This window comes from Gymnodraco acuticeps, unplaced genomic scaffold (genome assembly GCF_902827175.1).
Source record: "Gymnodraco acuticeps unplaced genomic scaffold, fGymAcu1.1, whole genome shotgun sequence".
Classification (NCBI taxonomy): domain Eukaryota; kingdom Metazoa; phylum Chordata; class Actinopteri; order Perciformes; family Bathydraconidae; genus Gymnodraco; species Gymnodraco acuticeps.
In genome coordinates this window covers 64,280-89,129 of record NW_022992264.1, presented here as the reverse complement: position 1 = coordinate 89,129, position 24,850 = coordinate 64,280, and the positions used below count along the sequence as shown (strand labels likewise).

General features: G+C 40.1%; 3 protein-coding genes across 3 annotated transcripts in view; 1 reads left to right on the top strand and 2 right to left on the bottom strand.

Annotated features, from left to right (window-relative positions):
* The window catches only part of gabrd (gamma-aminobutyric acid type A receptor subunit delta), a 31,768-nt gene extending 13,506 nt beyond the window's left edge, over positions 1-18,262 (bottom strand). The window contains exons 1-2 of the mRNA XM_034206988.1: positions 17,768-18,262; positions 5,710-5,825 (exon numbers count right to left, since the gene is read on the bottom strand). Coding sequence (XP_034062879.1) covers positions 5,710-5,825; positions 17,768-17,835 — 184 coding nt within the window. The 5' untranslated portion in view covers positions 17,836-18,262. The remainder of the gene's footprint in view (positions 1-5,709; positions 5,826-17,767) is intronic.
* LOC117540355 lies at positions 271-5,703 on the bottom strand. Its single transcript, XM_034206987.1, has 2 exons — positions 2,074-5,703; positions 271-944 (listed from the first exon to the last, which is right to left on the bottom strand). The coding sequence occupies exons 1-2, from the start codon at positions 4,241-4,243 to the stop codon at positions 649-651; spliced, it is 2,466 nt and encodes an 821-aa protein (XP_034062878.1). The 5' UTR covers positions 4,244-5,703; the 3' UTR covers positions 271-648.
* Positions 18,263-18,350: 88 nt separating the features above from the next.
* Positions 18,351-24,850, top strand: part of cfap74 (cilia and flagella associated protein 74) — a gene marked incomplete at its 3' end in the record, with an annotated part of 69,013 nt that continues 62,513 nt past the window's right edge. Inside the window, 4 exon segments of the mRNA XM_034206986.1 lie at positions 18,351-18,468; positions 21,589-21,667; positions 21,850-21,928; positions 22,407-22,559. Of these exon segments, the coding sequence (XP_034062877.1) occupies positions 21,601-21,667; positions 21,850-21,928; positions 22,407-22,559 (299 nt within the window).

Below are 24,850 nucleotides of genomic sequence, written 5' to 3'. Positions count from 1 at the left end.
AATGCAGTTGCAGTTGTTTTGCAATTTACTTGATATATGTTGCAATGCAGGGATGTGTTCAATTGTTTATAGCCTGCATTTATTTTGTGATTAGACTTTTATAAATCATTTAACTAAGAGTGAAACACTTGATGTGCTATCTTTGTGTGTGTGTGTGTGTGTGTGTGTGTGTGTGTGTGTGTGTGTGTGTGTGTGTGTGTGTGTGTGTGTGTGTGTGTGTGTGTGTGTGTGTGTGTGTGTGTGTGTGTGTGTGTGTGTGTGTGTGGTGTGTGTGTGTGTGTGTGTGTGTGTGTGTGTGTGTGTGTGTGTGTGTGTGTGTGTGTGTGTGTGTGTGTGTGTGTGTGTGTGTGTGTGTGTGTGTTCTGAAATGTACTTCAAATGATCACTTTTCTCTTGATTTCCCTTTGATATTTTGTTTAGGTAGTGTTACTTGCAGCTAATTGATTGATTGTTTTATGGGTATTCTGTGTTGAGATGGTGCAAATATTTTTAATACATATCTAATATCTTTCTAATACATTTCTCTTGTGTTGTTCTTTCACATAACTAAGACTATAGAAGTGTAAAAAATAGGCTACGTCAGATTATTCCAAGGGACATACAAGTCAAATCAAGTCAATTTTTATTTATATAGCCCAAAATCACAAATCAGAATGAGGGGGTCCTTGGTGTATTCTCTATCTTGTAAGGGGTCCTTGGCTGAAAAACAATTGAGAACCTCTGCTCTAGAGATCTAGACTTCTGTGTGAAGAGCTGTTTCCTGGCATCATTCACCTCCATGCTCTCACTGGTTTGGTCGTACATCAGCACCACAAATCGCTCCAGCAGTAACATTGATCCTTCACTGACCTCACTTGGCATGCATAGGAGTTCATTGAAAGCACCAGTCACCTCTGGGAAAGACTTCCACGTTTCCCAGGCAGTCTTCTTCCCTCTGCCAGCCAGTGGCGTTTTCTCCTGGAGGCCAAGGGAAGCCAGGCTTCCCCTGTTTTTTCGGATTGTAGTTATAATTTTAATAAATAAATAAAAACACTTCGTTTAGTTTCGGAAATTCTTTGTTGTGTGTTGCTGCCGGCCCGTCTCTCCCCCATTCTCATTGAATATTTTACAAAGAGTGAAACAGCGCCCCACTAGATGTTATGGTGAAACAGTAGATTGCACTCTCTGTTGCGAGAGGAGGCCAGCCGAAATTGGCTTCCCTTGGTGAAAAAAAATGGAGGGATTGACCAATCAGACATGACATCACGTCATGCCCCTGCAAACCTGTGATTGGTCAGGGCCATGCCAAGGGAAGCCAGAGGCGGCTGGCTTCCCTTGCCTCACAATCCAATCAAATCGCATTAACTTAGTGTTGCAGTGACGCGTCCTAAAATCCGGAAGTAAGCTGCGCTCGGTTTCCCTCATGTTTCCCTCGACAAAAAAGCAATGGGATTTCTCCATAGGATTTTGGAAAATAGCTCGAAATAAGGTCAGTGGAAAACTAACCTGTTAGATAAATGCACGTTTTGTTCAGCCGGATAATATCCACATGTCTACCCTACTTTTATAATTTTCGAATCATAAATCTAATCGATAGGAGATAGATAGCGTCACTGCACCACTCTCACCGCCATTAGAAAGTAGCAAGCAACTGAAGCAAGTGCAATTATGGAGGGTGGAGATTTGGAGTGTTTAATACAAAATAATTGTACTAAACCTCCGCTACAGCAGCAACAACAAATACAATCTGATGACAGGCTAATGCCCAAACTGGAGCTGTGTACAGCGAGGAAAAAAGGAGCGAGTCGGACGTAAAACGTTAAAGGTCTCCTGATTTAGTTTGTGAATGAATGCTTATTAGAGTTTGGGCTGGAGAGTGCGTGCGGACCTGTCGGTTAGATAACAGGCGTGTGTAAGTCCTGCATCTTTATGATACAAGTGTGTGTAAAATGATACCGGGTAACTCATCTGGTTACGTTATTACATTGACCACCACACCCCCGACCCAAAAGAAAGGAGGTATTATTGGCTTCCCCTAATTTTTTTCCCACGCCACACTACTGCTGCCAGCGAAGGCAGAGACAGTGTCACACCAGGTGAAAGCGTGAAGGACTGGGAGAGTCAGACACTTTGTTGGATTCATTGTGGCAACAATTTCATGAACAGCTATGTAGTGAAAGCTTGATCCAACACCAAAGGCAACCCACAGCTCATCAGGAGCTATTTTGCTGAATGAAGCCACAGCCAGTACCACTACATCGGTATAAACTGTACGTATGGTCACCTTCTTACACCCCTTTTGCACAGCATCTGCCACATGCAGAAGTAGACGAATGTCGGCCTCCTCTTGAGAACACGGGGCAAGGCAGGCTAAGTAAGACTCAGCAGGAGAGCAGAGAACTCCACTTCCATCTGTTGCATACAGTTCCTTGCCCTCTGCGAGAGGAAGATGAACAACTCTGCGAGACAGGAAAGCAAACAAGTCGGTTTTGTTCTCATTGCATCGAAGAAAGTCCTTCCAGTCAATGCAGCTGCTTTTCTCAAGTTGAGCAGAGATGTATGGTGCAAACACTCTATCTCCATACTCTTGAAATGTTCTTGATGTTCCAGGATTTAACATTTGAACCACAGCTGCACCATCGAAAATTGTTGCATCAGCCATAGGTACACTACTGTTTTCAAGCAGATCTGATTCTAGGCAGCGAAGTAGATCTGCTTTAACCCCAATCCGAATTTTTCCTCCAGTTGACAGAGCTGGTGGGGATCCCTGGTTTTCATGGGAGAAGAAATTGTCGATGTCTCCATCTCGTGTTTGACAGAAGATGTACAGCCACAAAAAGAGACCACAGTCACTCTTCAGTGCTGCAAGTTGTGCCTTTTGTTTCGACTTCATCTTGACCGGCGGCCTACTGAACAGTGGCAACTTGTTCTTTGGAAGTGTTTGTGTGACAGGTGTTGTACACTGTTCTAGCCTCTCTTTCATAAACGTGGTGTACTGCTCCTCACCAAGGGTCTCGATCCTTCTCACAGTTTCAGCCACTTTGATGTCCATGATGTCCCTTGTGTCAATGACTAGTACATCTTGGCTGTGTTCTAGGAATGGATTTCCCATCTCATCCAGCACTGTCACAAGTGCTTTAACTTCCTTCAGAAATGCTGCTTGTACGCCAGGTTGCTGGTCGTGATGACGGTGCCCAGTGTCACTAGCACTATGCTGTTGCTCAAACTCTGTAGTGATCCTGGAAATGTCTGGCCCTGCTACCATCCAGCGTCTAAGTGCTCCTGGATTGCCAGTCAGTCCAATAGCCCCACCAGAACCTTTCACCATTGCATTGTTCTGCTCATGGCACTGGTCGAGTGCCATGGCGGAGAACTTGTTGCTGGTTTTGTGTACCACAAAATGTCCAGACTTGAATTCTGCTAGGACATGTGGATGTTTTTCAGCGAGAGTCATCATGTCACGGATGTGTACGGAAAGCCATCTGGAGTAGTGTGTGTAATCTAGGTCAAACATCCAGGGCCTGATCTGTGTCAGGGATTTCACGTACAGCTGGAAGTTACCTTCACGAAGTGACCTGATGTACCGCAGCAAGAGAAGCTCCAATGACAGGGTCTTTAGCCAGTAGTCAAAGTGGACACTGGCCTTTGCTCGCTGTATGCACCACTCAAAAGGCGGACTATCAGGTTGCATGGCATTAGAGTCATCAGGTGTGCAGTCTTCACTGTAAGCTTGTTGGAGGAGTGTATAAAGGCTTGCAGCTGTGAGCTGGTGCGCATGGCGGGTCTTGGTGACATGGCTGGCATGGCTGGCATGTATGAAGGAATTTGCTGTTCCAGAACTTGCAATGTCAGCCTGTACCAGGGTGTTCGTCCAGCCACTGTCTTCCAGCCAGTCTCCCAGCAACTTCAACATGGCCATCTCAATGTGTAGACCACCGAACATGATCACAAAGTGATCCTCTCCATAAGTGGCTGGCCAGGTCCACTGGACTTCCTTAGCAAGAGCATACAGTGGTTGGTCAGCTGCAAGGACAGGAATCTGACCAGGGTTCACGTGCTGAACTGCTGCCTTGACGATGTCCATGGAGTGACGTATCATTGCCACTGAGTGTGCATTGTCAAGAAACAAAGGCAATAGTGCGGTTATTGCTGCAGGTGGGATGACAGCTTGGTGCGCATCAGCGTGGTAGGCAGACCACGATATCCAGCCATCCATGGTAGACTTTTCAACAGCTGTCTTGACTTTGCTGAGCCATGCATACATATCTTCTTTGGCAGCTGCAGCAGTCAGGAGGTTGGGAGGTCTCACAGGACCTTGTACAGCCGGCGCACTGAAGACCTTTGTCTTTAGGGCTGCTGGTGGCACAATTGTGTAGGCTGATGGCAGAGGTGTCACTGACTTGGTGGAAGAGCCACCCTGACCTGAGCTTATTTTTTGTTAAATGTCTATCTTGTCCTTGTCCAATTCAGTTGGAAATGACACCTTAAATTATTTTCTACATTGTTTGGTTCCAAAATTAAAAAAGACGTGGACATTAAACACAGCGGACTGGCGGCCATCTTGGATTTGACTGTTACTTTGATGTCATTTATCTAGCTGATGATAAGTTGATATCATTGGTAAGGCGGGACCATAAGCTACATATAATTATCCAGGATTTATTTACCTGTATGGCTCAAGAAAACATATAACTCTACAGAGAATGCATCTATACCCAGTTAGTTGAAGCATGGATATACACAATACATAACTGCGCCACATCTGCCACCAGCACACACACACGATAAATAATTTACAATTTTGCAAATTTCAACTGATTGACAGCTTATTTTTGGTCAATTTCTACCTTTATCTTCACCTAAATGCATTTTCGTGAATTCTGGCGATCTCAAAAGTATCACCAAATGATTGGGCATCCCTAATTCAGTTGGATATGACACCTTAAATGTTTTTCTACAATGTTTGGTTCCAAAATTAAGCGTGTTTGAACATTTGACCCAAGAGACTGGCGGCCATCTTGGATTTGACCTCTCACTGTCCTCACAGGTCAAATCTGACTTCCCTCCACATCTGAAAATAAACCTTATGGTATGCACTAACTATGCTAGAAATGTCATGCTTTTCTCATAAAATGCACAATTGTTGTGCTTATCCGCTGTACTATATAGGATGTCTGTTGAATGACGGTAATCTCTCCCAATAACACACATGATTCCTTAGTGTTCACAAACAGCTCTCAGCGCATTAAAATGTCAAACCAATAGTAATGCAGTCACCACATGATGCTGTGTAATGATGGTCTGTGTGGAGCTCTGGGCGGCGTGTGGTTCTCCACATTTTCACCTTTTGCTCAGCTGAGTTAAGCTGTGAGATTGAGAAATCTATCGCTGTGGTCATTGGATGTTTCACATCTTGCAGCCATTCTTAGCAAAGTCAGTCGGCAGTGCTCAGTGTTTGCACCACCCGTCCTTGAGGGGCATTGTCCCACATAATCCCTTAAGCAAAGCATCTCTTAGAATAGATGTGTTTCCAAAGCAGGTATTAACAGGAGGTAAATACGGCTTTGTTCTAACGGGAAAAAATGAACAAAGGCACCTCTCAGGTGAATAGAATTAGAAAATTAAATGTCTTCGTTGCTGTAGCTTGTGGTGGGGGGATGCTAAGGATGGCTGTAAATGTGAGGGGGTGAAATGCAACCCAACGCCACGAGCAGTAGATCTCATACTCACCTCCTATCCCAGGGCGAAAATTTCTGGCATAGCCCTTCATTAATTCATCCAGATTAGGTAACCAGGATATTTCAATGTCTGAACCTACATAGTCCCCAATGTCACTCAGCATGGCCCTAAAAGAGACACACAGCAAACACAGGAGGCTTCAGCGGTCGTTCGGCCACGCCATGTGTCCACAGGAGAGTCTCAGATACATTCAGGAACAAACACAGGGGAAATAAGCCTTGAAAGGTGAGAGAGTGTTACCTTCTGAAAGAAAAAAGTGTTAGAAGTCATTGTGAATAAACTTTTCTTGCACCTGCATGACCTCATCAGGTAGCACTTTTTGTGAAGCCAATGTCTATAATGAATTAATTATATAGTTATAATATTCACTGTATAATTGTATTTATACCAACGCAGACTTGAACCTACCACTGAGACAGCATGCCTTTCTTTCCATTTACAGCCATATAATTTATAGCTAAATCGGGCATACATAATCAATCCTCTTATTTTTATGCGTGGTTCTTGACCACCAAACACTTTGCCTAATGTTTTATAACAGTATCATCATGACACATTGAAAATAATTTTAGAACGACTTAAAAGGTCAAGTGACATACAACTTCATCATTTTTTAAGTAGCAGTGTATTATAGTTCCCATTCTCATAATATAATCTCTTTAAACGCATAATGATCACAATCATTATGCAATGTAATGTGATTACATCTTACATAAGTGGTGATTAGGTGCTATAAGTCAAGTTATACAATTATATGACGAAACATTACAAGCTTGTTATAAATCATTGTACGTGATCATACACTGTACGTGATCATACAGTCAGTCAAATGTCATTGAATGACCAAAAAAAAAGAATAATTATGATACTTGACCTTATTTAAATGCTTTGTAATGTTGAATTAATTAATATTGCCCTAAAAGCATTATGAATATTAGTGCTTAGAACTATAATTAAACAGTGCTACATAAAGATGCATAATAGACATGGGCTTCAGAGATAGTGTTACCCTTTTTGGCCACTTGGGGGCAGCAGAACCAGCTGTAAACACAACAAGGACATATTATCACCTTGTAAAGTTGTTAGGACAAACGTGTCAAGTGTTAATCTACAAATCCGGTAACATAGACATTTATTGGGAGCTGTGTTCCTGTTCTCTTGATAAATGTAAGTCCGATATTCACTCTCCTTTTAGCTCTCTCCTGGTCTCCATCATCTCTTGAAGGAAATATCTGTCCAAGCTAGCAGCTAACTGATAGCATACAATAGGTTTGTCACTACATAATCCCCTTTTTCACTGTACAACAAGTCCTTTTAACTGATAGTCATACAGGATATTGGAATAGTGCAGCTTTGATTTTGAGTGTTGTAAAATGTGGTCTGTTAAACATAGGGATCTCCATCTAATTCTAAGGTGTATTGCAAACCTATTCAATCATGATTTTAATTATAGAATTGTGATTGTCCTCAACACAATGTTTACAGTGATTATATTTCACAAATGATAGAATATAAAGTTGAAAGCCATGTGTGGAAATTCAGTTCAAGAAGCTACAACATGTTTACATATTTCTGCCACATACTATAAATTGAAGTTTTCCTAATCGCTCCAATCCTTTAAATTATTCATTATTGAATTAATTGCATGGAGTCTCTTAAACTTACAACAACACTAAGGGTAAATGTGACCACATTAATACTTAAAGAGATAAAAGTGGGATAAAGCTGGCCCTTTTTTCTTTTTCATGCCGCCTCTGTTTTTACTCTGTTTAAATGTATTTAGTTAATGTCAGTAAGAACTTTATTTTAAAACATTTATGAGTCATTACATATTATATATGTGCTCCTACACAGTAAAATCCGGAGTGATAATTTAACACTGTAGATAAGGACCATAGGCTCTCAGTGTTAAAATGGACTCTTTAAGTGTGTTAATCCCTCCCTTTAAGTGTTAATTGAACACTTAAAGAGTACATTTTAACACTGAGCCAGTGAACATATGGTCCTTATCTACAGAGTGTTAAATTAACACTACGGATTTGACTGTGTACATGTACATACATCCAATGAAGAATTTAACTTTTTTCAGCATGAACATGAACAAATTATGTGATAATTTCATAATACATTTCCAGCCATTAGCTGCATCCTTTAAATTACCTATACTAGCATGCAAAAGCCACATTGGATAAAGCCTGGTTGGCACTGATACTTATATTCTTTTCTCCAGGGTGCATTTGTCTTATGGAGGCCAAACTGATTCTCCCAGTGTGAGACTGAACTGAACATCATGCTGTGCCTGCCCCCAGTACATTTTTATTTTAATACGGTAACATTTTTAACTAACCTTTTAGTTAGATACATTTGATGAAATGTGATGTTTAAATATACAAATTAGGCATGTGAATTTGCTATATTGCATATATATATATATACAAAAATGGGGGTATTTGATTTGTTTAAGGGACAGGCTCAATATAATTCCATTTGGTTGACATATTAGTGTCAAAGATCTTTACAGAGGAAATAACATGTATAAATATGTCTTTGTATCAATCCTTAAATCAGAAAATTCTGAAAACAGCTTAAAAACAATCTATTTCTGCCATTTAAAGAATGTATAATTAGGGTATGAGTTATATATAACAACACCGCTCTCTGAACATCTTTAGAAAATAGAAAAGAATGAAACTGGAGAGGCTGGTGCTGAACTGGATATATGAAAAAGATAAAACTATCTTTGAGAAAATATATATATGGTACAATTCCATACATTTTACAAGACACAACAGATGGGTAAATTGAACTAATGCATATCACCATGAAACTTCCCCATTTCATCACTTACATTCAGACGGGTTATGTTTTAAATGTGCAAATGAAGCATCAACTAATTTAGGATAAAATAAAAAGTCCCACATAGACGTTTGGTTACTTTATTAAACCATAAGTGTATATTGTGGATGTGTCTGAAAATAAAACATGTTATTAGAGAAAAAAGCCCCTTTAAAACTCTTAAAATTGACCAAGGTATGAAAAACATGTCCTGTAGTTTCCCACATTAAAAACATAGTCTGATAGACTACATATTCACATTTATCAAGTCTTTGAGTGAGCAGCTTATTACATCACCGTCTCTAGTTTTGGACCATCACACCTCAATTCAAGCAGTAGGCTTTCCTCTTTCCTCTAACCTCACACGAGGGAAATAAAAGTGAAATAAAAAAAAGATTGCCTCATATAATAAAACTACCCAGAGGCCCTGGGGGACTGCTAAAGGGCCCGGAGCCCAGACTGACAGACACTGGCACTGTATGGGATATAAAAGCAGCTCATCTCAGAAACCACCAGGTGGCAGTTTTGCATTCTGAAAAAGAGCCTGTAAACAGATGACATGCAGATAGACACCATGTTGGTGTGTAGCACAGTGTGGACCTTTCTGTATGTGTGTTTAAATTGGGACAGAGAACAAAGAGCTGACTTTAAAAAAGATGTTATAAAATGAAAGGTTTCACTGACATTTAGAGTCACAAAGGCTGGTGGTGACATTGATGTGGAAATATGGAGGCCTTGATCGAATGCGTGATAATTGAACACAAATGAAAAGCCTTTCAGTGGCCTTTGAAATAAGCCTGACATTTGGAGAAAGTCCACTTCCTAGAGAGCGACGCATTACATCCACAGCTACGGAAAACTGACCTCCACAGCAAAACATGAAACAATCATCTGCTATACAAATGGTTGCAAAAAGAAACCCAGGCAAAAAATGTATTTCTGCCATGTCATTAACATTTTCCTTGCTAATCCATTTTGCAGGCAGATGTATTTTTAGTACGGCAATCACTGTCGTGTGTGAAATAAATGGGAGCACCGAGTGAATTAATTAATCACTGTGTGACTCCTGGATTTCTGCACTAATTGGTACTTTCTAAATATGGAAATAGTGAGCTTTCCCTCCAAAAAGTGTGTTAACACACCAAGGTCAAACAGGCCTTTTGCAAGACAAATCCTACAGTATTGGTTGATTTATGTAACTTCATGTTCATTTGTAGGCGCTTGCTGTATCATGTTTCCATGGTGATCGAGTCAGGTTTGATTTGAAAGTATTTTTTTTTAGGTGTATCACAAATCTTTCCTTTTTTATCTTTTAAAAGCCTGTCTTCTAATTTTTCCAATATAACATGTATTAATAGCAACCGATTACAGAAATATTATTTTATTTGTCTTTATGTCACAGAGAGAAGCTTAACAGCTTTTTGGTTGGATTGATTTAGATTTTCTGTCAATGCAATCTGATAAGTTTTGCTAATATTTAATCTACATTAATTTTTTTTAAACACATCAGAAGTGGGTCACTTTAGAAGATTTTCTAAAAGACTTGAGCGATAGAATTACTAACAAAGAACTGCTAACTGATCACTTATATACTAATAAAGGACTGGCTTACCTAAAGCCAGTTGAGTAGCACTTGAAATGTTTGGCTCTATGAAACCTGATGTACTTATATGATTCTGTTTTCTTCAAGGTTGTGTCTTCCTGGTCGAATGTACTTATTGTAAGTCGCTTTGGATAAAAGCGTCAGCTAAATGCAATGTAATGTAATGTGTACGTTTTTATCGACTTAATAAATCTATCAATAATTGCTTCTAACTAGCAAATTGGACATTTAGTTAAAATGTAAAAAAATATTACTTTCATTAAATATTGCCATTTAAATATGTTATCTGACTCCAGAAATAAATAGGTTTTGAGAAAGATGTTTCAACCTTATTTTTTTGCATTTTGAAGCCAAAAAGAAGCCAAAAGGAAACCCATGCAGCTCGCTGGGAGTAGACAAAATGTTCCTGTTTGTCTGTGGAGATTCACAAAACATTTGCACCTCTCTATTTCCTCACCCCTCCATCCATGACAAACAGTGGAGTGTGTGTTATTTCCCGACGCTCCGTTTGCTTTTGTATTCCACTTTCATTAAATGTCCCTCCGGAGGCCTGGATCTGCAGCCGTCTGTTTATGAGCTAACATTAAACAGATGGGGAGAGGAGGCAGAGGAGAGACAAGGAGCAGCAGCCTCTCTCAAATGGATGGCGTCTCTTTTGTGAACGTAATGTGCAGCGTGCACTAACAAGCTTAATTAGTTTTATATACTGACACTGCTAGTTACCTGAGAGCCTGTCCCCTGATCCATGTGTCATTTGTTTTATTGCCATTGATGTGAGGTGAGCAGCATTGCAAAACCCATTTGTAAAAATCATAATAAAAGATAAATGTGCGTGCTGCCATAACTGACATAGCAATGACTAATAGATTGCTTTTCATTCGCCAAGCACGCCATTGTTATGGATTACATTAGTACTCTTTGACATATTCGTCATTTAAATATGGAGTCCAACAAGTGACAATATTTTAGCTTTTTTTTAATAACATTTGATTCCTATAATGTATCTTTAACATTATACTTCTATTAAATTGTTTATTCCTAGAGTTGTTCATCAAAGCACAAATTTCAGGACACAAGAGTCACCGTAATGCTTAACATGCTGTTGTTTGTTGTCTTTTGGGAGTATATCTGTTATCCCTACACATGCATATTTTCCCAACACCCTTGTCATTATGAAGTACGCAGCAAAAAAGGAAAACGTTTTAAGACAATATGGGGTTACGAAATGGATATTTATTTCTGCCATAGGAAAAAAGGAATAGGAAAAAGTTACGTTTCAAAAATGTGTGTTTGTCGGAACTCCTCACATTTAAGGTGATTCGAATAAAATAAATGATGCTCAAGTAACTAACTTGTATTGCTTATTACCGCATATTTATTTGCTAATTACATTTTAGAATAACTTAATTACACGTGGAATACATTTACTAAAGTGATCGTGGTGGTTGGTGGATGTGAGAGTGCACAGGACTTGGATTTGGAAAGAATCCGAAAGATTACTAGCGTTGTGAAATAGTCGCAGTTAACACGTGGTTAACATTGTACAATTAAAACAAAACTACGAGGTTAGGTTTACGCAAAACAAAATAACATGATATTTACCAAATGTTTTAGGTTAAAATAACAATATTTGTTGCGTAACTTAATGTTGAGGTAAGTTAAGTGTGTTACATGAATCACCATATTTAAGGGACACGCAAGACTAACAGCGGTGTGAAAGTCCTGTGTTTTTTTTATACATCCATCCCAACCTTTCCCTATGCGGACTATAGTCTTTATAACGTCGCCTGACCTACACATTTGCTCCCGTCATAATTACTACGGCCACTAGAGGTTGCTGCCTGTCAATAAACGTTAGTAGTAAGATAGCTTGCACGAAGAGCCTACCGATAAGGCAATATGGTAAATTGGCAGGGAGGGTTCTCCCTGCCCCCACTCCTAGGTCAACAAACCATGCAGCCCTTCAGGGGAAATATTTACAATAAAGAAAGTTTCTCTTCATCATTTCTCTTTATCAATTTTAAATGCTACAGATCTAATGTTCAAGTCAGTCTCCTGCAAGATCATTTTTACCAGAAAAAAAGAACTTCCTGACATTTGAATTATTACATGTCTTCTTCAGTCACAGAGGACATGAAAGGTGCTTAATATCATAAAACAATATGTTTTTGAGGTATTTAAGGCAAGGCCTCTGTGAAAAGTGTGATTTTTTAATAATCAAGTTATTTAATCAACTGAAAATAAGTGACTCTGAGCTCATGTGATAAATTCTTACAATTCCTTTTTATGCAAGACAGACCTACAATATTCTAGACTCAAAAATGTTTTCATAATTTTTACTTTTTAATTGTATTAAGTTAAATTCAGGTCTTAGAGATCACTTACTTTTTTTGATACATCTAAAACGCATTTAATGTTGGAATTAGCGTATATAATATCTCTCAAGCTTTACATTTTGGAGTGAATTCACCCCAAAGTGCTTTCAAAGAATTCTGGTTGCCACTCACTTTATACTGTATGTACTCACTGTATGAGAGTCAAAACGAAAGTTTTCTCAAAATTGTATATCTCCAATATGCCTTTGAGATCTATGTCGGATTACCATCCTGGAGAAGTGTCTTCAAATGAAAATAAATAAGTAATAAAAAAAAAAAAAAAAATTCCAAACATTTTATAATCAGAATTTTAAAATATTCAAATTCTGATTATTCTGTGAGCAATTTGTTTTTGCTCACAGAATAATGGAATAGAGTATTTTCTTTACTGTTTTATGCTGCATCACCTCAAATGGAGTAGGAGGCTTTACTGTAAGTGGAATCAGTGAAGTGTCCCTGCTGCAGGAGCAGAGCTTATAGAGACGCCCGGCGCTGCCAGAAGAACATGATCAAATCAAGGTGTTATTGGGAAATGTACTCTCCGGACAGTAGGAGGGATTTAACTGCTGACTCAGCCTCGATTGGTCAGGAGCACTGTGTCACTCGAGTTCAGGCTTAAGGACAAGTGTGACTAACCAGAAAGATCATGGAATGTTGGGGATTAAACGCTGCTGCAACATATATTGCTTCCATGTTTGGGCGAAACACTCTCTAAAATCTTCCCCATGTCTTTCTGAAAAGCTAAAAACACATTTGGTGTAACATAAATTAGTATCTCTTGTTGGTCTGGATGATAAAATAGGCTGATAATGTTAGCATTCAACAACTACAGCTCTTATGCAGGGCTGCCATTGACCCCAATTCCTCCCACTCTCTATGTACTGCGTATGCATTCTGTTTCTTACCCACAGCGCACTACGCATGATACATTCCTAGTTTCATTTCAATTTTACTATATTTTGCCTGGAGCCCCAGAAAACAACCACCTTTTGTGGAATGTATATATACCCTGCCTCACTTTTTTTTGTGAAATAGATTCTGGAAATTGTACAAATACATATTATTTAGAAATATGCCACATATGAATACTTCTAATGCTACAGGAGGTATTAGCTCACCTAGAGATAAGTAGTCAACATAAATGGGTCTTTTTTTTGTACTGTTCTGCTGTCAGGAATACGTTTTGTAAGGGAGTAGTTGTAAGAAATTAGGGTTAGGGTTTGTTTTTAACTTATTTGACCACTGGGCCTTTTTCGCAATTTAAGATTTGAAATCCAATAGCAGCAAAGGCATAGGTGTATTAATGACATTTAAAATCACTGCACCGTATGGAACAAAGCAGTAACATCATTAGTTATTTAGTGCCAAACATACTGAACAGTCTGCAGCAACACTTTTTTGCGATTGAATGGCAAGGCTGACGATATTTTTTAAATGTTTGTGTATAAAGCCAACAAAGCCAAGCATGTTCCTACTGAAGCTCATCAAGACATACATTGTTTTTTAAAGAGGTTAAGTAATTCCGTAGTAAACTGGGCGTTGGACCACATGCAGTGACAATGCTTACATGCACACTACTATTAGAACTCTTACAGTAAACCAAATGTTACGGGTGATGTGAACTGCATATTCTGTTTGGATATTTCCAATCGTGCTTGATTTTCGAATGAAGACATGTGGGATATGCAAATGACTATTATTCAGGTTTTAGGAGTGTTCTTTGAACATGGATACAGAGCATTCAGAATATGAGAAGTTGTTTTTTTAACCACAGTTTGCTACTTTTAATATATGTGACACCGATCCAGACACATTTGTAATGATTGGTTTTATTTGCAGGGGTTGCACGTGAACGGCCAGCAATTTGAAAGAGCAAAGTCATGGTATTGGTTTGCAGATTTTAGAGACTGGGTTGGTCACTTGTAAAATTCTGTATTGACATTCAAATCAGTCCTTTTTGCGATTATAGCATTTTTCCAAAAAGGAAAATCAGGAGATGCTGATGTATATTGGGTGTTTGGACCATTCTTTAAATTATGCATATATCTCATTCCAAATAAGAGCCTCAAGTTGGGTTTGAAAATAGTTTTCATCACTTAAACCACCTTGCCTGTTTACGGTCATCTCTGTGCAACAGACTCAAACTGCCTAACCAGCAGTTTGCAAGGCTGGTGTCCAAATGCATGCTCCCCCCCAAAAAAACACATTTCTAATCGGAGGTGGAACTAAAGATTTGTAACATCCTTTTATAAACCTTTTAAACGTTATTAAATGCTGTGATATACCAACTGTTTTTTGGAATTGCACAAATATGGCAATGCATAGAAGGTGGCAGTATGAAAGAGGGGACCCGACAGTGAAAAACTTGTAAACAACTCAAGGGAAATGTGTCTTTTTCGGATAAAGCCGAAAAACTGAATTGAAGTGAACCGGCTGTGAATTGTGGGTTTTTGGTTATTTCATTGGATTTGTCGACAATAGGAAACATATAGAACATTCCCATCCTTGTTGTTTGATATTTGTTGATGGTATTTTTTTTATCATTGACCCAAAAGCCAATCAAAACAAAAAATGGCACCAAAAATGCTTAGACCCTTATTATTATACTAACTTAGGTAAAGAAAACCAATGATAGTCTTCTTTATTTTTGGGAATGTTTGTAGCCAAGACCAATTCAATCTGTGTACGATGTGTTGGTATGTTCTATATTCCTCACACTCGTCTGTGTTGTTTTCTACTTGTCCTCTACTAGGTTACAGTATTTTTGAAGCCCTTGTCCTACTGCAGATATTACACAATCAATTTGCAGATTGTGTGTGGGGAAGCGAAGGGTAAGTGACACTTCAGCATGGGGAAAAAAACCTGCAAGATTTACACCACACCAAAAGTAGCAAGATAACTTTTCCAGGCACATTTGTTTGTGAAATGCATAAATGAGGTGCTATAAGAAAGGAAGAACTGGAGTTATTTTGTTTCGGAGAGCGGGGAAGGAAGCAGTTAGCAACTTTCAACCAACAGAGGCAAACAGCAGTGTGTGTGTGTGTGTGTGTGGGTGTGTGTGTGTTGGTGTGTGTGTGTGTGTGTTGTGTGTGTGTGTGTGTGTGTGTGTGTGTGTGTGTGTGTGTGTGTGTGTGTGTGTGTGTGTGTGTGTGTGTGTGTGTGTGTGTGTGTGTGGTGTGTGTGTGTGTGTGTGTGTGTGTGTGTTGTGTGTGTGTGTGTGTGTGTGTGTGTGTGTGTGTGTGTGTGTGTGTGTGTGTGTGTGTGTGTGTGTGTGTGTGTGTGTGATTTGTAGAGGACACTTCTGTGTAGCATGCAGTGGAGTCACCGACTCAGGAAGGAGACACGGGAAGAGTCGGAGCTTTGATGTCAAACCACTGTGATTTATTTGGAGTTGGTACCAGAGGATTCACATCACAAATCCAAGAGTCAGAGGTTCTGACTCCACGGTAGAGTTGCCACGTCAATTCTGGAGAGCCTCTCTCTTGCCAGCCCATCTAACTGGTTTCGCAGAGAGTAAACAACATATTTGAGGAGATAGCCTAAACAGTGTGGGAACACAGAGCTACTTGCCTCGGACACTTATGACCTCGAAGATTTTACCTTGGAGTCCACAAATACAGAGAAGGAAGTGTCCCAGTGTACCCATAACACAGACCATCTGTATCCCAGTATTGACCGGTCACAGAATGGGAACAATAACATTATTGGCTAAGCCGCCTGTGTCCTTAAAGGAGGTAAACAGACATCAAGGTTTGTCCTGTATGTTACTAATTGGCGTCTTATGATAATTATTTCCACAACGTGTGTGTGTGTGTGTGTGTGTGTGTGTGTGTGTGTGTGTGTGTGTGTGTGTGTGTGTGTGTGTGTGTGTGTGTGTGTGTGTGTGTGTGTGTGTGTGTGTGTGTGTGTGTGTGTGTGTGTGTGTGTGTGTGTGTGTGTGTGTGTGTGTGTGTGTGTGTGTGTGTGTGTGTGTGTGTGTGTGTGAGAACATGACTCTGAGGGAGAGAGCTGACACATAATGAGGTGCAAGAAAAAGCCTTCATTCTGCATTGTACGGGCAACAAAATAATAATAATAATAATAATAATACCAGCCGTGACTAGAGGCAGGGAAATCCAATTACTATAGCTATTACTCCCTCTGCTGGTGGACAGCCAAGAGGGACAATAGAAGTGATTTGCTCCAACTTTACCCAAAGCTTTAGTATCTTAACCCTTTGACCTTTTCAGTGGAGACACTTGCCAGAATATGGGCTTTGGGGAAATGTGGGCTCAGCAGTGGATGCTGGCTATCCTAACAATTGAAGCTCATGAACAAAAGGGCATTTCCACTGTACTGTAGGCCTCTGTTGAAAACATATAAAGGGCTAAAAGAGTCTGGTTTAGATACACCTGCTCTACGCAGCTGAGACAAGCAAGGCTGTGTAAGAAGGTAATGCATAATACTGACAGCCAGAGGTCATGGTTGGATTACATTAATATGTGACACTTTAAGGTTTTCTTAGAAACCAAATAGAAGTGAATCTCACCACACTTTAAGTTTACAGTTGAATGTGATCGATTCATTTTTAAAGACTCATTTTAGCACCAAACAGGAGGTGGAGTGTGATGGCAGCGCTCCATCTGTTCCTTCAAATCTCCAAACAGGGCTTCTGTGTTGTTTATAGCAGAAGGGCTGCTCTTTCTAAGTAAGCATCCACAGTTAGGCCCAACCTATATTTATATTATTTGACCCTGATCGAACAGGACTCGTAGGTGACAAACATGCACCCACTCACCTCACCTTGCATTCATCTCCAGTAATAAAAACACACACAAAAATCACCTCTATCTATGCATATGCATTATGCAAATAGTTTCACCATGTGCCCGGAGGTTAAGCAGGGGAGAAGCAGACAGCAGGTGGAAAAGTATACAAGGGTAAAGCCACGTATATCAACTGTACTAAGCTGTAATCTTACTGTACATTAATATTAGTAAAATAAGTCGTGGGAAGCAGCGAGGAGATCAAGAGATAGCTTTATTTATATGTGTATTATTTTTTATAAAGGTGATTTTGGTTTTGTATTGCCCCGTGATGTACAGCAGATTTGTTTAATTTAATGATGTTATCGATATGTTATTCTGATTAGGTTAAGTTTAAGGTAGGCTATATCCAATTTATTTCCTTTTTTTGGATCGCTCCACTTACGCACGACATAATCTGCAAGAAGTGAAAAAGCAAAAGGTGATCTCACCAGGTGAAAAGATCCCCTCCAACGAAGAGCACAGCAATAGTCGCCAGCAGGAAAGTTGGGATCTCCATTCCGCAAGCTTTGAGATAAATAATTCAGGGGGTAAAACAATTAAAAGTTTCCGGGAATAGAAATCGTCGAGAGAGAAAAAGCCACAGAGTTTTATTTTAGCGCGCTCTCCTCGTGATCCGGCGCAGCAGAGAAGAAAGTAAAGTGTTGTGCTGATGCTGCTGAAGTTGATGATGAAGATGACCCCATCTTGATGCTCCACACAATTCCTCCGCGTCCGGGAGCGCACAGGAGCAGAGCGCACCGAGGGAGAGGAGAGGATACCCGGGCAGACCGCAACAACCAGCCGATCCAACGCTTCCGCTACGGTCTGTCCTCCAGCAGAGAGAGAGAGGGAGAGATGGAGAGAGAGAGTGTGCGAGAGAGAGATGGAGAGAAAGAGAGAGAGACTCACTAATCTTTCAATTCCCTCCGATGCTTGGCCTCAGATTCAATCTGGACAGAGAGGCGGCTGATGTCATCAGGACTTCCGTTTATTATGCAATGTTTGACACGTTTGGTTCACATGCATTAGGTTTTAGCATGTCTGAAATAATGTCGCATTTCACTCTGGTGGAAACAGGAACAAGTGGCTTGAGGCGGGCCACCCAGAAGTCTTGAAGTTCCTCTGGGGGACTTTCCCCATATGAAAGAAGGTTAACATGCGGTGTTTTCACTTGGCCCTTTCAAGTCAATTTTACCTATGTATTTTAAATAATGTATTTTATCTTCGATACGGAAGTTGGTGAGTTATCATTATATTGAACAATTTCCAATGGGACCCTGGAACCTCCCACGGCTGATATTTACTTTTGGACAGCAACACAAGGAGAAACTAGCTAGGCTACTTCGAAGTAAAGCATTATACACTTTTCACATCTGAATATTTCTCTTAACCCATGATTATAACATTGTTTATGTAATGTTCAACAAAAACCCAGTGGAGATTTGTCACAGAGGACAATACGACCAATACTGATACAAAAACATTTTCAAGAATATGAGGGGCACACCATGGGGGCGAATCGCATCAAGGAACCTTCATTGTTTGTCATCACACATCTCTATCTGCCTATTTTCAATCATCAAGTAAAGTAGTAAAGGCATTAGACTTGCCCAAAATATACTTATTAAAGAAACAGAACCTGTCCTAGACCCTAATTCCAAAGTTTATTAATCCAACAATGGTGCATGGTGCAGCCTTAAAGGTTAACAATATCTGACCAACACCAAATTTCCCTCAGTTAGGAAATTTGGCTCAATAATAACTAAATGTGTAGTTGCCAGCCAATTTTGTGCTGAAATGAACTGACATCTGTGAGTACATTCATGTAATTTAGGTTTGATCTATACATTTTGAACTCCAACCCAAGCAAAAACCAAAACAACAAGTATGCACATCTCGCTCCATGGGAAGTATTATGACAATCCAAGGGATTTATTGTATTATAGGCATTATATGAGTCCCAGAGATTATAATCTCCTCTCAGTGTGATTGAAAATCATATTGATTGATAGGAAATGTGTGATTCTGTGAAAAATATTCCTAGCTTTATTTTTCTCCTTATTAAAAGTTACCTATTTTTTATGTGGGACCTGCCCTGGTTTCTGCTGGCTCACTTAAGATTCAGTGGCTGAATTCAAACCACCGTCTCTCCCACCGGACCTTCTGCTTGAATTTCCACTGTAATTATCTTTTGATACGAAGATATCAGGCTGCAGTGCACACTGCAATGTACTGCATTGGATACTCTCTCAACTATCTCTTCCTTTCAGTCCTCTCACCCTCATGTATTCTCTTTCTCCATGTCTCCGCTCACGTTGGTCTCCTCTGTTGATTATGTCAGCTGGAGTCTTTGTTTTCCTCACTGTTATATGCTCTGCCTTTATCTCTCCAACAAAACCTGCCTCCATATATATTCAGTCCCCCATGGTGATACAAAATGTTCCTGTATCACAACATTTGAATATGTTAGACACACTTCTCTCCTTTCTCCTCTTCTGATTCCTCTTCAACATTGTGAAGGATTAAAATAAAGCGTTATTGTGTCCAATAAGGGAACATCTTCAAAGCTCATTGTCCAATACTGACCAACTACAAATACATATATTTTTGGAGTGTTAATCAGAAGCAATATCTTGCATGTTTGACAACAGATTTGTGCATAACTCACAGGTTTGCCATTCTCTCTGAGGCAGCTAAGCTATTTTCTGCTGAGTGTGGACTGACAGATATCAGCCGGAACAAATATACAAGGGACATTAGTCCCTTGTATATTTTGGAAGGTACAGCTGTCAGCAGTCAGAAAAGGTCACTGTTGTTTGATAAAAAAGATTGTCATTCATTCAGAGGTGGGAGAGGTACTCAGATCTTGTACTTGAGTAGAAGTAGACCACACCAGAGTGTAGGATATACTGTTACAAGTACATTCAACATGTTACTCAAGTAAAAGTACAAAAGAATTAGCATCAAAATAAACTTAAAGTACCAAAAGTAAAAGTACTCATTATGCAGATTGGTCCCTTTCAGAATAATATATATGACATGTTTTGATTATAATGATTGATGCAAAAGAGTTATCAAATCTGGTAAAGGTGCAGCTAGTTTCAATGACTTTGTATGCTGCAGTAGCAGCATGTGAATGTTACTCCAGGTTTAAATAAAGTCCTTTTTAAGAGTTGATTATATTTCACATCATTAATCCAAATTTGTAAAGTAACTTAAGGTATTAATGTAGTGGAGTACAAGAAGTAACACTATTTACCTCTGAATTGTAGTGGAGAGTAGAAGTACAAAGTAGCATACAATTATAATACTCAAGTAAAGTACAAGTATCTCATAAGTGTACTTAAGTACAGTAAGTTTGAATAAATGTAGTTTACTCCATTGCATTCATTACTCCTTTAATGCTTTGATTAATACGGCAAAAGTAAGACACCAACGGTTCAAACTTTAACATATTGTAACATAGTAAGTAAATATTTTATGTGGTAAAATTACACATGTTTTGTCCCTGAGAACACTTGTGAACAACTTTTGGCATTTCAGTTATTAGCCTCTCTTGTAGCTAGTTGGCCACCAGCATCTTTCAGTTGGTAGGCCAGTTGACACAGTTGACAGCTAACGTCCTCGTGGGGCTTCAAGACCCCGCCCCCTGAGTCCAGTCTCCATGGAAACACTAACAAACATGGCGGGTTAACTTTTGCGGTTAGATACTGTAACTTTGAGAAGATATCTTGCCAAGAGACGGAAAGACAAGCAAAACGAGGTAACAGCTTATGTTTGTTAAATTAATTAACTAAATGTAAAACAGCTTAATTCAAGCTTTTATTTTACGTAACTTGTTGACATGCTTTCTAGAAAGTGGAGACAATCTCATCTATCGAGAGACGACACGCCAAAGTCCATTCAGAAATCTGGTTACTGAATGTTTCCCTACTAATTGGCAATGTCACACACCTGTAAAATTCGAGTTATTGTCTGCTGCAGTTCAGTGACAGGCACTCTTTGAATCGGCAGACATATAATCCACCATATAACATTTCAAAATGAAATATTAACGTTTTAAATGAGGGAGGCATGAGCTAACGCTAGCTTAACATTGACGTGATGATTTATAATGAATAAAAGCTGTATCTGCCTGATGAAAATAAGTGGTTTAAAATAAGTCAGTGAGCATTGCCAGGTAACATTTCTGGCAAATAAAAGATGTCTGTTACCCTAAGTACGGGGATATGTTGAGATGTGTCTGACATAATGCACCTGTGTCATTTAGAAATCAGGTGAAATGGACGTTGAAGAAAACAGGGAAAGTCCATTTGATGATGAAGCGTCAGACAGCACTGATAATGAGGGTGAGTGACAGCTGCTGTTGCTCCATTGTTTGCAAAATGCAGATTGTAGTCTCTACTGTACTTGCAGCCACTAAAAGATACCTTTTCCTCATAGCATAATCATATACAAGCCATGTATTTTTGTATTCATTGGTGTTAGGAGACTGGGATATACTAACTTAACATATTTTCATTTTGAGAAGATGGTCCAGGCCAGGAGTCATTTAAAGAAGAAGAGGTTGCCCTCCCTCCGGATTTCGAGTGGTTAGAAGAGTTGTATAAGTGAGTTTTTGAGTTTTTGAGTTTGAATATAAAGTCACTCTGACTCTAGTGATTCTTAATATGACATTTAGAGAAAATAATCATCAGAATTGGGTTTATTGCCAGTGTGTTTTACAAACAATTAGTGGCACATACATAAACACCATTACTTTATTTAACTCGTTTTCATAACATCTCTTTTTAACACAAAATAAATAAAAGATACAATAAAAAGAGCAAATGTATGAATAATAGAAAAACTGAGTTGAAAACTATGTTAACAAGAAAGATACATTATTATTATTATTATATTATTTTTATTTCATTCAAAGTCTTCCACTTTTAAAACCTCATTACAAACAAATCCAGGCAACATTGGTATCAATACATGTGTATACATACATAGTCATATATTCCATTAAACATGCCACCTTTCCTAAGTGTCATTTTCCATCTACATGCCACCTTTCCTAAAGTGTAATTTTCCATCTGCCTGAAGAGAGGACGATGGTGATGGTGACCTTGCGGTTGCGGCCGTCAGCGGTGAGAACAGGAGTTATGCCGAGACAGCACGGATGTTCAAGCTGAGACGAAACCTGGACCAGCTGGACTGCTTTCACCGACAGAAGGAGCACGACGTGCAGAAAGCCAGGTCTGAGCCTGGCAATCAACTGACCTTTGTAGTAAAAGTAGCAACATAGCCTAGATAAGAGATCCATGTGCTTTTAAGACTCTTATAAAACAAGCACATGTAATGGATTTCAGGAAAATTATAAGTCTACACATCTTCCGTCGAAGACTGAAAACTAACCTGTTTTGCCTGAACCTTGGCCATTAAACACAAACAAAAATGTAATACTTAAAGGGGCCCTTTTATGCAAATTTCTAGGTTCATCTTTGTATTTTGTGCCTCTACTGTGACATGTTTAAATGCTTTAATGTTCCAAAAGCTCTTTATTCTTCTCATACTGCCTGTGCTTCTTCTTATCGTGTCCACAAGGCAGTCAGTTACAGGGCTTGGTTAGATGTGGTTCAGCCACAGCTGAACACATTGCTGTCCCTTCTCATTAAACTCTGCCAAGTCCGATGTTGTGCAGGGTTGCTCCAGCAGGGGGCATATCAGGAGATGTTGCATGGTTTGTGGTTCAATGCCGCAGTCACACACAACGTCCCCGTCATTTAGGTATCCCCATTTGGCGAGAGTGGCTTTTGCACGTCCAACACCAGATCTTATTCTGTTTAGGCATTTCCACACTGCGTAGTTGGTATCTGCTCCAGGGGGCAGTGCCTCGCTCGCCTTTAGCTCCATTGTTGTTGCTGATGGGAGGTTGTCAAGTCTTTCTTCCCACCGAGTGACTCTTTCACTGCTTATGCTCGGTGTTCCGAGGGGTGGGAGGCTCTTCAGGAAACTTTTCCTGGATTTAAGGCGGCTTTTGGCTGGCACAAGGCCAAAGAGAGGATGTCTTTGGTCAGTAGACTGTTGTTGGCGCTCTTTCTTGCTTGCTGCATTTCGTCGTATCTCTGGTGGGGCTATGCCTGCCAGGATGTACAGACGGTCTGTAGGTGTTGATTTCAGGCAGCCTGTGATAATGCGGCAGCTAGCATTGAGGGCGGGATCCAGCTTCTTGGCATGGGCAGCTCGTTCCCATACTGGGCAGGCATACTCGGCAGCTGAGTAGCAGAGGGCTAGTGCGGTTGACTTCAGAGTCTGTGGGTTTGCACCCCAGGTCGTGCCGGTGAGCTTGCGGATGATGTTATTCCTCACACTCACTTTGCACTTAGTCTTCTCAGTGTGGGTCTTAAAAGAGAGGCATCTGTCCAGGGTTACCCCTAGGTAGACTGGGTGCTCACAGTGTTCAAGGGAGGTTCCTGACCAGCTGACCTTCAGTTGGCGCTTGGCTTCACGGTTTCTCAGGTGGAAGGCACACACCTGTGTCTTAGATGGGTTTGCACGTAGGTGGTTCTCTTCATAGTAAGGTGTTAGCTCTGCCAGAGCGTTAGAGAGTCTGTCTTCCACAGTTTTGAAATCAGTGGCTTGTGCACCTACTGTATGCCAAAATCGTCTGCATAGATGAAGCGGCGGGTGTCTACACTTTTTGGTTGGTCGTTGGTGTAGATGTTAAAGAGAAGTGGTGTAAGCACACTTCCCTGTGGGAGGCCATTCCTGAGTCTTCGCCACCTGCTTTTCTTTCCTCCTAGCTCAACGAAGAAGTGCCTATTTTCAAGCATGCTTTCAATCAGCTCTGTCAGGCGGGTGTCTCTTGTGGTCTCCAGGATCTTAATGAGGAGACGTCTATGGTTGACTGTGTCATAGGCAGCTGAGAGGTCGACAAACACCGCACCAGTTAACATCCCTTGCTCATATCCGTCTTCGATGTACTGTGTGAGGTTGAGTACTTGGCTAGTTGTCGACTTGCCAGGGCGGAAACCTGCTTGTTCAGGGATTAGGTGTTCGTCAACAAAGGCACCAATTCTGTTGAGGATCAGACGTTCAAAGAGTTTGTAGGTGTGGCTCAAAAGTGAGATTGGTCTGAAGTTCTTGGGAGCGGATGGTTCTTTCCCAGGTTTCAGCAGTGCTATAATGTGGGCTTTCTTCCAGATGTTAGGAAGCTTGTGTGTTGTTAAGCACTCATTGTAGAGCTGTTGGGGCCACGTCTTTGCCTTGTGACCGAAGTGCTTGATCTGTTCCGTTGCGATAGTATCCAGTCCAATTGCCTTTCCTGGTTTGAGGATAGAGATACCCCCTTCCAGCTCTTCCATAGTTAGTTGTCTTGTAAAAGCAGGCTCCTCTATGTATTTCTTGCGGTTCAGCTTGGTCTTTTTCCCTCTCTTTCTACTCTTTCCATTTTCGAGCAATTGGTTGGCAACTTGGTTGGCCCTGACTTTTGGGTCACCTCGTAGCTTGTGAATAAGTGCCCATGCTTTCTTGCTGTTTTTTGACAT

Coding starts and splice junctions, on each gene's coding strand:
- LOC117540355 (XM_034206987.1), bottom strand. CDS start 4,243: ATGTATGCATGGCTCAGCAAAGTCAAGACAGCTGTTGAAAAGTCTACC. Junction 945..2,073: donor AGTCCTTCACGCTTTCACCT/GGTGTGACACTG, acceptor AGAAAACGCCAC/TGGCTGGCAGAGGGAAGAAG.